The sequence below is a fragment of the Arabidopsis thaliana genome, chromosome 4 (genome assembly GCF_000001735.4).
Source record: "Arabidopsis thaliana chromosome 4, partial sequence".
Lineage (NCBI taxonomy): Eukaryota > Viridiplantae > Streptophyta > Magnoliopsida > Brassicales > Brassicaceae > Arabidopsis > Arabidopsis thaliana.
The window spans coordinates 5135535-5147471 of NC_003075.7; the positions used below are offsets into that span (position 1 = coordinate 5135535).

The 11937-nt window shown below is 32.7% G+C and overlaps 1 protein-coding gene and 1 pseudogene across 2 annotated transcripts; both read left to right on the plus strand.

The window, feature by feature from the left end:
• Positions 1-138: 138 nt before the first annotated feature.
• On the plus strand, positions 139-606 carry AT4G08140 (26S proteasome non-ATPase regulatory subunit-like protein; the record flags this gene model as incomplete). Its single annotated transcript, NM_116883.1, has 3 exons — positions 139-191; positions 327-447; positions 526-606. 3 exons carry the CDS (start codon positions 139-141, stop codon positions 604-606), a joined length of 255 nt encoding a protein of 84 aa, NP_192554.1.
• A 2344-nt stretch (positions 607-2950) lies between these two features.
• On the plus strand, positions 2951-4191 carry AT4G08145 (annotated as a pseudogene; the record flags this gene model as incomplete). Its single annotated transcript has 1 exon — positions 2951-4191.
• Between the last annotated feature and the right edge of the window lie 7746 nt (positions 4192-11937).

Genomic DNA, 11937 nt, shown 5'->3' on the forward strand with positions numbered 1-11937 from the left:
AAGTTGCTAACTTGTGCTGTGAGGAGAGTTTTTTTTTTTATATATGTTCACAGGACTAATGACTCGACTTACATTGGGTTGTGATTGTAGTCTTAAGAGGATTTGGAACTAAAGCAGAACCTTAAGCTCTATGTTGAGATGGTTCAGGATCCTAATCCGGACTTGCAGAAGGCTGCTCTTGAGAGTATGAGGTAATTCTTGACTTGATTAGCTTCGGGTTTTCAGATTACTGTCTTTGAAGCTCATAATTTATAAAGTTTTTCTTTCTTTTCTGCTCCTTGTGTTCTACCCTTGTTGGAGTTTTTAATTTTTTTTTGGTTTTGTAGGCAGGAAATCCGAGCTTTAACAAGTTCAATGACTTCAGTTCCCAAACCACTAAAGTTTCTGCGTCCCCAGTATGTAACTCTTAAAGCGTTTCATGAAACAATGGCTGATTCTAATCTCAAGGTATGTCATCATTGATTTCAAGTTATTAACAATTCTTATATTGGTATGGCTTAAAAATTACATTTGCTATGTTTGCAGAAGTACATTTCTGATATCCTGTCTGTCCTGGCCCTTACCACGCTCTACAGATTGCACTATTTCTTGATAACACGAAGGTAGAACTGAGCCTTCTTTAATTCATCTAGTAGTTGTTGTCTGAGTTTGATTTGTTGATTTTGCTTTTGATATGTGATTATTTGATGTCTGCTTTTGATTAGTTGATGTCTGCTTTTGATTATTTGATGTCCGGTTTTGATTATTTGTTGTCTGCTTTTGATTAGTTTATTTGTTTCTCTGTTTAAATGCAATATATTTTTGAGTTGAGATAGCATTACATTAATATTTTAAATGCTTAGAAGAAAGTATTTGTTCTCTATGGTTAAATAAAATTCTAACACCTTTGATCAAAAAAAAAAAAAAAAAAAAAAAAATTCTAACACCTAATACTAACTTGAAGCTTTTAAAAGCTCTCTCTTAGTTATTGCGCTCAAAATTTCTCTGAATTGGTCTAAGCAATAAAAGCTAACTGTTTTTTAACTGTGATAAATGCATGTTAACTAGTGTATTTTGGAGTGGTTTACATTGGGTAAAAGTATTATCATAGTTATGGTCTATTTTATTGAATGCTTGGTAGGTTAAGTGTAAGTAAAAGCTCTATGTGATTTATTGCTCTCTGTGATCAATATCAAAGAGCTTTAACTTAACACCCTACCCTAACTTGAAGCTTCTAAAACCGCATCTATTTAACAACATAACTTCAAGCTGAAAAACACAGTTTAAATCACATAACTTCAAGCTGAAAAATCTTTCTCTTATCTTTTTAACAACCAAACCAAACAAGGTTATGGATTCCTTTAAATCTTTCCCTAATCATCTTTCAAGAGAATCAAACCATTCCACCAATTCAGTTTGAACGTTTTCCACCTAACATAGAACTTGGATCATCTGATGTCCATGTGTTTAGTACATTGGTTTGATGATCAAGAGAAAGATGAAGCGCCAATTGCAGAGAGGAAATCAAGACGCAAATGGTCTCTAATAGAAGATTTGGTCCTGATAACTAGCTGGCTGAACACGTCCAAGGATCATGTTGTTTCCAACGGGCAAAAGTCTAGAACCTTCTGGCAACGCATAACTGATTATTTTGCTACAAGTCAGAAGCTCAAAGGTTTTTGAAAAAGAAGCACATTATGCTGTAAACAGAAATTTGCAAAAATAAATGAGGGTGTGAACAAGTATGTGGGAAGCTTTATGCCTGCAACCAAACACCAAACAAGTGGCCAAAATGATGATGATTTGGTGAACTTGGCTCATCAGATTTTCTACGAGGACTATGGCGCCAATTTCACCCTTGAACATGCTTGGAGTGCGGTTCGCTATGAGCAGAACTGGTTAAGTGAGTTTCCTACAACAGGAACAGCAAAGAGAAGAAAGTGCAAAGAACAACAAAGAGAAGAAAGTGTCTGTGTTCCAGCTGGCATTGAAGAGAACCAAAGCCAAAGCAAAATTCGTTCCCCTGGAGTTAAGGCAGCTAATACCAAATTCCAAGCCAAGCCGAGTAGTGCGTCTGGTGACAATCTGAAAGAGTTACAACTTATTTGGGATATTAAGGAGAAAGATTTGGCGGCGAGAGAGAAGCTAATTAACAAAGAAGAGAAGAGAAGAGAATATTGGTCTGACTAAATTGCTTGAACAAATCTTTGCCAAAACTGAGCCTCTAACTGACATAGAGATAACTCTTAAGAACAAGCTAATCTCTGATCTATTGAATTAAGTTATTAATGTGTTCAGTTTATGTAATGTGGTTTGTAATGTGTTCCGTTTCATGCTCTTTGTTTGTTTTAAGTAGTTGTGTTTGTTTTGTTTCAGTTTATGTGTTTGTAATGTTGAATTTCAGTTTCAGTTTAGTTAGTATTAATGAATGTTGGCTTATATTGTTTGTGTTTGCGGTTACATGAGTTTGCAGCAAAGTCCATGTGGTTTGTAATGTATTCAATTTCATGCTCTTGTGTTTGTTTTAAGTATTTGTGTTTGTTTTGTTTCGGTTTATGTGTTTGTAATGTTGAATTTCATTTTCAATTTAACTAGTATTAATGAATGTTGGCTTATATTGTTTGTGTTTGCAGGTGGTGGACAAGGCTTCTTACCGACATCAATTGACTAGGTGGTGGACAAAGCTTCTTATCGACATCAATTAACTCGTTTTGTGTTTTGTTCTTTTGTACACACACCACTAGTTTTGTGTTTTGTTTTTTTTGTACCCACACCACTAGTTTTGTGTTTTGTTCTTTTGTGTTTGAGACCACACAATACTATTGTCTCAACTTTTAGAAAATATTCTCTATATATACAACCATGTATCGCTCTTCTTCTTTATCTGATCGTCTTCACTCTTTACTGCTCTTCAACTCCAAAACCCCAAATACACTTTTCTTTAACTCCAACAAATTCTACTTATTCCAAAATGACAGGTTCTTCGCATTATATCGATCAAGCCTTAGAGAATTATAGAGATCGTCACCAAGCCGAGCCAACAATAAACAAGCTTATATTGAAAGAGACCGTGAGCAAGGACACATCCAATTATGGAATGATTATTTCAGAGAAGATGCGACATTTCCTCCGCATATATTTCGACGATGTTTTAGAATGAACAAGCCATTGTTCATTCGTATTATTGATCGACTCTCCAATGAAATTTCATACTTTGAACAAAGAAGAGATGCTACCAGAGACTCGGTTTCTCGGCACTACAAAAGGCTACAGCAGCAATTCGTATGATGGCGTATGGTTTAGCGGCTGATGCGGTAGACGAATACCTCCGGATTGGTCAAAGTACTTCGATGTTATGTTTGAAAAATTTTGTTGAACGAATCATATATTTTTCGGGGATGAGTACCTAAGAAGACCCACACGAGAAGATCATATACGACTACTCCATATTGCAGAGATACGTGGATTTCCCGGGATGATAGGAAATATTGATTGTATGCACTGGGAGTTAAAGAATTGTCCCACAGTTTAGAAAGGGCAATATACACGTGGATCTTGAAAACCAACATTAGTTTTAGAAGTTGTTGCTTCCCAAGATCCTTGGATATGACACGCATTTTTTGGACCTCAAGGTACATTAAACGATATCAATATTCTCGATCGCTCACCTATTTTTGATGATATATTACAAGGTCGTGCTCCGAAAGTGAGATATGTAGTCAACGGGAATGAGTATAATTTGGCTTACTATCTCACTGATGGAATTTATCCTAAATGGACTACATTTATCCAATCTATTTCACTTCCACAAGATGAAAAGATTCTTTATTTTCTATAAATCAAGAAGCTTGCCGTAAGAATGTTGAACGTGCCTTTGGAGTTTTGCAAGCTCGATTTGCTATTGTAAAACATCCTACTCTTATTTGGGATAAGGTAAAAATCGGAAATATTATGCGAGAATGTATAATCCTTCACAATATGATAGTAGAAGACGAACGAGATGGGTACACTCAGTATGATGTATCCGATTTCGCACATCCGGAATCAGCTAGTTCTTCACAAGTGGATTTCACCTATTCTATAGATATGCTTTCAAATCTTGGTAATATGATGGTCACTCGAACCCGACTTCGTGATCGGACTAAGCATGAATACTTGAAAGCTGATTTGGTTGAACATATATGGCAAAAATTTGGTCTGAATCAAGCTTAACTCTTATCGTCATTCAAGTTTTTCATTTCTATATGTTTGTTTTGTTTTTATGTTATGTATGTTTATAATTTTAATATTTCTAATAATTATTATGTTTTGTGAAAAAAAATATTATAATATTATATTTTGAATTTTTGTTTTTAAAAAACCCGCTTAAGAACTCCACCATTGGACAATAAAAATATCAGGATTCAACAAAATTCTAAACTTCCATTTTTTCAAAATTTAGTAATAAAAAATTCTAAATAATCCTTAATTAAGGTGCTCTAATGGGGCTGCTCTAACAAACTAGGAAACACCTTTTGTGGACCAACTTTTCCTCTACATGTGTCCATCAAATAGAACATGTTTCTCAAATTTTCACCAAATGCATATCTCCTTCACGAGAATGATTTGCACAACTCTAGATTGGCCACGACTCTAAAGAAAAACTTCTCCACACTTGGTGCATTTTCTCCTGTCTTATCTTTTCCAACAATAACGCTATATAAAATGTAGAGCACAACTATTCTCAAACAAGCATCAAAAGGTTTTTTCATTGATAGTAACTTTGCCTCCCCATCTAGATATTGTATTGTTGCTTTGAGTGAAAAATGCTTGCCAACAAACTCTCTACTGCTTAGGGTTTCAATGGATTTTAGATATTTATGACAGTATAATCCTGACATGATTGCAAATTCTTGGAGAAAATACCGAATCAGAATGCCATAGACGATAAACCAAACTTCCCTCTTCTGCTCTCAACATGCTGTGTGAAGATATAATTGCTACATACCCATCACCTTATGATTTGGGTACTTGTGAATCTAGAAGAAGTGTCTGAACTGTGGGTGATCCAAAAACCACTTCAACTTAAAGCCTCTAAGATGAGTCTCCAATAATCCCACTACCTTATAAATATAGAACTTTGATGTAATCTCTAATGGCTTTGTATACTCACTCGGACTGAAGTATATTCTAAGAAGTTAGAGAGCTTCAGTTTCCTCATCAGAATCATGCAATCAACAAATTGATAATTAAGAAAGCAACATATATATACTTAATTTATACATAGATAAACCTTTTAGTTTCAAAATTTTCTAAGTAAGATTCCAACACAGATATACTTAGTTTATACAAAGATATACTTATAGTTTCAAAAATTTCTAAGTTAGATTTCATCATAAATATACCTAGTTTATACATAGATATACCTTTTAGTTTCATATATTTTTAAGCTAGAAATCAGCATAGATATATATAGTTCATACATAGATATACTTTATAGTTTAAGATTTTTTTTAGTTTCACAATTTGCTAGTTGTGCATAGTTTAAAATTCATACCGTTGAATCGCTGTTAGAGATTGAATTTGTTGTTTCATAAAACACTTCCGCCACCGCTGATACACCAACGTTATTTATTCAAGGCATTACTCCCAAACCTACAAACCAAACCATTTTGATTAGCACTTCCATTCTATCGGGTTACTCCATTTCAGTCGATTTCAATCATAAATCCCAAAACGAAAATCAAGCGATTTCATTAAAAAAAAAACGATAACTTAGGTTTCGTTAGGTATACCAAGATCAACTTTGAGAAAATAGAAGAGAAACAAATAGATAAACCCTAGATTGTTGCTTTCAAATGGTGTTGACGAAATATTTTTATCTAAAAGAACCGTCAGGTCTGTTGAACCCTAGAGAATAATAAATAAAAAGTGTTTTACTTAGGTTTTATTACGAATCACCCCAATTAGAATGGACTCGGATATTTTGTGATCTGTTTACCTTGGTTGGATCGTAAATATTTGATGTTCTTAAGGCTTAAGAATCTTTTCTCTTTTTCGATCAAAAAATTCAGAAAGATATTTCATTTTAAAGAAGAGCATTTGAGAATACTCTTGCCCCCTTGAAGAGCCCTTGAGAATTTGATCATTTTGAGCTATCTATTTCATTTTTATATTAGATTTTAGGATTCCGAAGGTGTAGTTCTTAGGTTAGATGGTTAGATACGAATTGAAACATAAAAACTAGAATTTGTGATGTTTTTGAGTTTTATCAGTTTTTAAGAATTGGGTTAAAATCCAATTTGATTAAAATAAATTAAATTTTGGATTTATTGTTACTATTATGGATTTGTGCTAAGATTTTTTCGTTTGATTTTAATACAGTATAAACAAAATTTAAATAATTTATATTTAAGTTTATAAATATTTTGTATTATTGTATTTTTGATTTTCAAGTTTATGAATATTTGTTTACTGTATTCTGGATTTTCAAGTTTATGAATTCTAAATTATTTATCAGCATTTATAATTAATAACTAAATAAATTAAATACAAAATAAAATAACATAAAAATTATAATGAAAATATTCAATGTCTGTTGGGAATCGGTTAGGAATAACAAGACTTTTAACCATTAATCTTCATTGGCAATCCGTCAGAGATCTCGTCGATAATACAACTGTCGGGAAAGTCTTTGGGAATACTAGACATTCGTGTCACGCTAAATCGTCGGTTTCTCATCTGAAAGTCTGTCGAAAAATTCTTAGACAACCGTTTGTTCTTTACCGACAACATTTCGATGATAACATCCCAATAGAATACAATGCTCAGAATGTTGTCAGTAATTTACCAGTCAGGAAGCCGTCGAAAATCACCGTCGAATTCTTGGCGGATTTAGTTTTCCAACGCTTTAGAGCTGACAAGTGTCATCTCTCCATAAATAGTCAGAAAGAGGTCTTTTCGATGGTTTTTTGACAGATATGACCGTCGGAAAGATCTCTGATTGAGAAAAGTTAAATATTTCAATCCACAAGTCAACATCTGATTAATAGATTTAACACGTGTCACGATCATAGTAATTACTAACTTTGAAAATCAAGCTTTATATAATAAGATGTTGAACTTACTTTTGTCAAAATAACTGAATTTTTTAAACTATTGTGTAAATAAATAAATAAAAAATTATTATAAGAAATTAATTAATATATAGAAAATTGAGAAGAAACAAATTTAAAGGGAGGAAAAGACATGAAAAACTTTGAAAAAGATCAAAAGTTAAATACTAAAGGTCATTAAAAAAAGGGACATTTGAGTCTATAACCAAAAAAAAAAATTAATTAAGAAACTAGCACTTCAAAAAAATAGAAGAGATATTCTTTATATTTTCTGTAATAAATACAAGTTTAGCCTTTATGAAATTCACGCTCCTTTTATCTCTTTTCTTTGTTTTAGTTTATCTACTTCTCTTTTTCTCTACAAAGCTTATAGATCACCAACTCAACAAAAATCAAAACTATCAAAAGAATAGATGGAATCAACAAAACCTGACTCACTCTATTATTTAACAACATCATTAGCCACAAACTCAACCATTAGCGTAACAACCTTCGTTCCTAACTCCGACAAATTTTTATTCTCTGTCTGCTGGATAATAATAGCAAACTTCGGTGAAATCTTTTTGCCAAATTATGTTCTATTAATTATCACTTTTCCACCAAAGTTAATTTGAGAATTTTTAATTTCTTAGATCCATGGAAATGAAACTGAGAACTCGAAATCAGTCAATTGAAGATCTATCATGATTTTGGATTTTGTTTACTCTGATTCGACTGAATTTGATTAGACTCATACCACTTGTTTTCGATTTTCTCCTCCCTGCAACCTCAAATCACTCAGACGGAGCTCGCCGTAAAATTGGAATCTCTGTTGACTTTGTGTCATCATAACCATGTGAAAAAAAGTATCGTCTCCTCTTTAATTTGAAAACTTTAGTCAAGATGTCGCCGTTGTTAGTGTCTGAGGTTTATTATACAAATGAATTTTTCATTAGTTGATTACAAATAGTATAGATTTTATGTAAATAGTATCTGTTTAATTTGATCGTTTGGGTTCCCTATATTATAACGTTTTTTATTCGTCGTACGTTTAATTAGTATTATGTGTTCTCTACTACCGCTACTATAGTATATAGTAAAAACACTACAATGTTTGAATGATATATGAAAATAGTATAGTACATCATATTATTCCTTTACATCTTAAATAGTACAAAATATTTTTACTTACAAACACTATTTACTATTTTATAAATTCAAGTCCGATTTTAAAAATTCAAATCATGTTGTATGTTGAAGAAAACATACATTTTTGTGTAATAAATTTCAGAATTGGAATCTACTTTTTTGGAGAAGATATATAGCAAAACAAAATACAAGGATCTTTTGCAAAAGTAACCATTTTGAAAAAAGTAACTAAATTTCTAACACCAGAATTTTATAAACTAAGTAAATAACATGAATGATATTTAAAAAGTCTATTTTGTCCTTCTCATTTGTTGCAGCTGTAGGATGTACACGCGTGGAAGACACACATAATGAAAGAATAAAGAAGACATATATAAGGAAAAATACTTGGGTTCACCCCTAGGGATGAACCCTTATATTCACCTCTTTTATTTTAGCCAATTAAAATCTGACACCTAATAATAATAAAAGAATTTAATTTAATTATAAAATAATTTGCCACTAAAACAAAATTATGTATCGATTTGGGTTAATTAGAAAAGGTTAGGGTTTAGATTTTATGATTAAATGAGGTTAAATATCGGTTTGGGTTTAGAAAGTCGATTATGGTTTAGATTATATAATTAAACGGATTAAATATTTGTTTAGGTTTATAAACATATTTAGATTTTATAATTAAACGAGGTTAAATGTCGGTTTGGGTTTAGAAAATACGATTAGGGTTTAGATTCTATAATTAAACGGATTAAATATTGGTTTAGGTTTATAAACAGATTTAGATTTTACAATTAGGGTTTAGAAAATACGATTAGGGTTTAATTTTTTTACGATTAAATGAGTTTAAATGACGGTTTGGGTTTACAAAGGAGAATTAGGGTTTAGATTTTGTAATTAAACGAGATTATATATCGGTTTGGATTTATAATTATAGCTTTAATTTATTATGTAATTTAAATAGGACTTGACATGGTATGTTTTTATTGGTTAATGCAAAAGGAGGTGAATAAAGGGGTTTACCCCTAGGGGTGAACCCTAGTTTCTTTAATATATAAGAGTGGAAGAAGAGAGATAATAATGATGACATGAAGAGAGAAAATAATGATGAGATGGCAAAATTGATATTTTCCCCAAGTGATTTGAATGTTGAATTAGTTTCATAAAAATAACTGATTAAATCATTTAACAATTTTTAGTAAAACATAGATTTTTTTGTGTGTATAACATGATTTAAATTTTTGAAATCTGATACAAATTATTAAAATAATGAATAATATTTGTCTAAAATACACAAATACAATAATATAGAATGAAACTAAATAGTATAAAACGAACAGTAGACAAAGAATTGAGTTAAACCGATATGATCCAAAAAAACTATAACCTATAAAATACAATATTGGCAACCCAAGCAACCGAGGTACACCGTAGTGGTGACGTTGACAGTAGCGGTGGTGGTGGTGGTGAGTGGTGACGGTAGCGGTGGTGGTGATGACGACAATGGTAGTGGTGATACTAACGGTGATGTAGACGGTGGTGGTTGCGACGATACAATTGTGGCAATAACAGTGATAAATGATCATGGTGACTTGGTGGTAGATGCTAATGGTAGTGGTGGCACTAACGGTGACATTGACGGTGGTGGTTGCGATGATATGGTTATGGCAGTGATAATGATAAATGATGGAGTTAAATCGATACGATCCAAAAAAATTATACTTTATGGGATACAACATTGGCATCCAAGCAACCAAGGTAAACCGTAGTGGTGATATTGACGGTAACGGTGATAGTGGTGGCACTAATAGTGACGGTGACGAGGTGGTTGCGGTGATACGGTTGTGACAGTGACAGTGATAAATAATTATTATGACTTCGTGATGGTGGATACTTATAATTTTTGTTTTGTTAAGATAGAATAGAAGAAGAAGAAAGATAAATATTTAAAATAAATTAAAAAATAAATAAAAGAACTATGTATCCTACAACATGGGGCAAATATGGCATTATTATAGATTATACATAGAATATTATAGTCTTATAGTTAGAATAGCTAGTTAGTTAATATAAGTTTTTTTTTTGTTATACACTCAAATTTCCCAAAATACAAATAGTTGAAAACTAAACTAAGTGTCACTAAATCATCTCACCAACAACTCTACACTAAAATTGTTTTTTCTCACCTTTCACATGCAATTTTCTTAATTTATATATATATATATATATATGATGTTATATTCTTAAAAAAAAATTTCAACTCAACTTTCATTAATTAGATTAAATGTAATCAGAGTGAAGTAGAGATGAAATACATCTTGGAACATAATAAAAGAACATAAAATCTTGACCAATTCGTGATTGATGCTATATTTTTAATTAAGTTTTCAAAAATGACTAGTTTTGCAAAAAACTCTTTAAAAACATTAGTAAAAAAAAAAGGATGATGATGCAAGAATTGGAGCTAATCCATCCTTTGATCACTTGATGAGCAAGAGTTCCAAACTTGCCACGCGGAAGGTGGGATGATGAAGGTGGTGATCTAACACGCTGGCGATCGCTTCTCTCGTGTGGGATCGATTCAAGGGGAATTGATGGGTAGTTGGGTGATTGACTCGCTCAATCAGTTGGGTAATCGACTCACTCGATCAATGAACGAATGAAGGATGTTGAATCACTCAACAAACTTAATCCGCAGATTCCTGACGTACTTCATGACTCACTCACAAAGAACTAAAGAACAAATGACAAAGACTCAACTTTGACAAGAAAACGTTTCTGTTACTTTAAAATGATCAAGGGTTGCTTTACAATGAATGAGAAATCAGCTTATATAGAGCTGAATACAATGTTCTAAGGCATTAATGAAAGAAACAAAACATAAATGAAAATATTGGACATTAATTGTAGAATATGTCCAAATAAGGCAAGTGAGATGTGCCTTGTATCTTGTCAACTTGGGGAGGAAGTTGTGACGTCTTGGAAGGTTCTGGAGGGTCTCAAGATTCTCACATAAGCGCACAAACAAAGAAGGAAAGAGTTGTTGGTAATCGATCTCCTTCGGCTCCATATATGGCAAGTAGTAGCTCAGCGGGTTCTTGTGTGGTAAGATGTACCAAAGTTCGTGTGGTATAAGTCTTGTGTGGTCTAGATGTTCTCCTGGTTTCCATATGTAGCTTTGAGGTGCGTCCAAGTGTAGAATAAGGAAGATTTCCTTGTTTGGCTTCATTTCGTGCGGTACTTCAGAAGGTAGTTTCAGCAAGTAGTTCAGCCGGTCTGTTAGCAAGTACATCAAATATATGTACTTTTGATATCTTCGAATCATTTGCTTGGTAAATGATTCCTTGATGACTTGATGTTGCCTCGTTAAAAACCTTTCTAGGTAAACCCATTGGGACAAACCCTAGATAAGGGAAAAAGAGTGCAACGGTCATATCCCCACAATATGGTGACTCGGCTCGCTGGTCTTTGACCCTTCTTGAATCATCATTAGTCTTCTTAGAATTAATTTGCTGGTGAATAATTAACCCTAGGCCTTGTGCTTGATTGAGACTCCAATTGGGCAAGAGTCCTCCAAAATGCTCTTCATCAATCGGTTTGATAAATGTACCGGCTGATTTGGTATGGTCCCGGTTTGGTTTAATTTGGATGTCCGCATCAGATGACGAGTGGGTGCAAAGGGAGAATCTTTAACTTAATCTTTCGACAATAGTTTTTTTTTTTCTGGTAGTGATTCCATGAC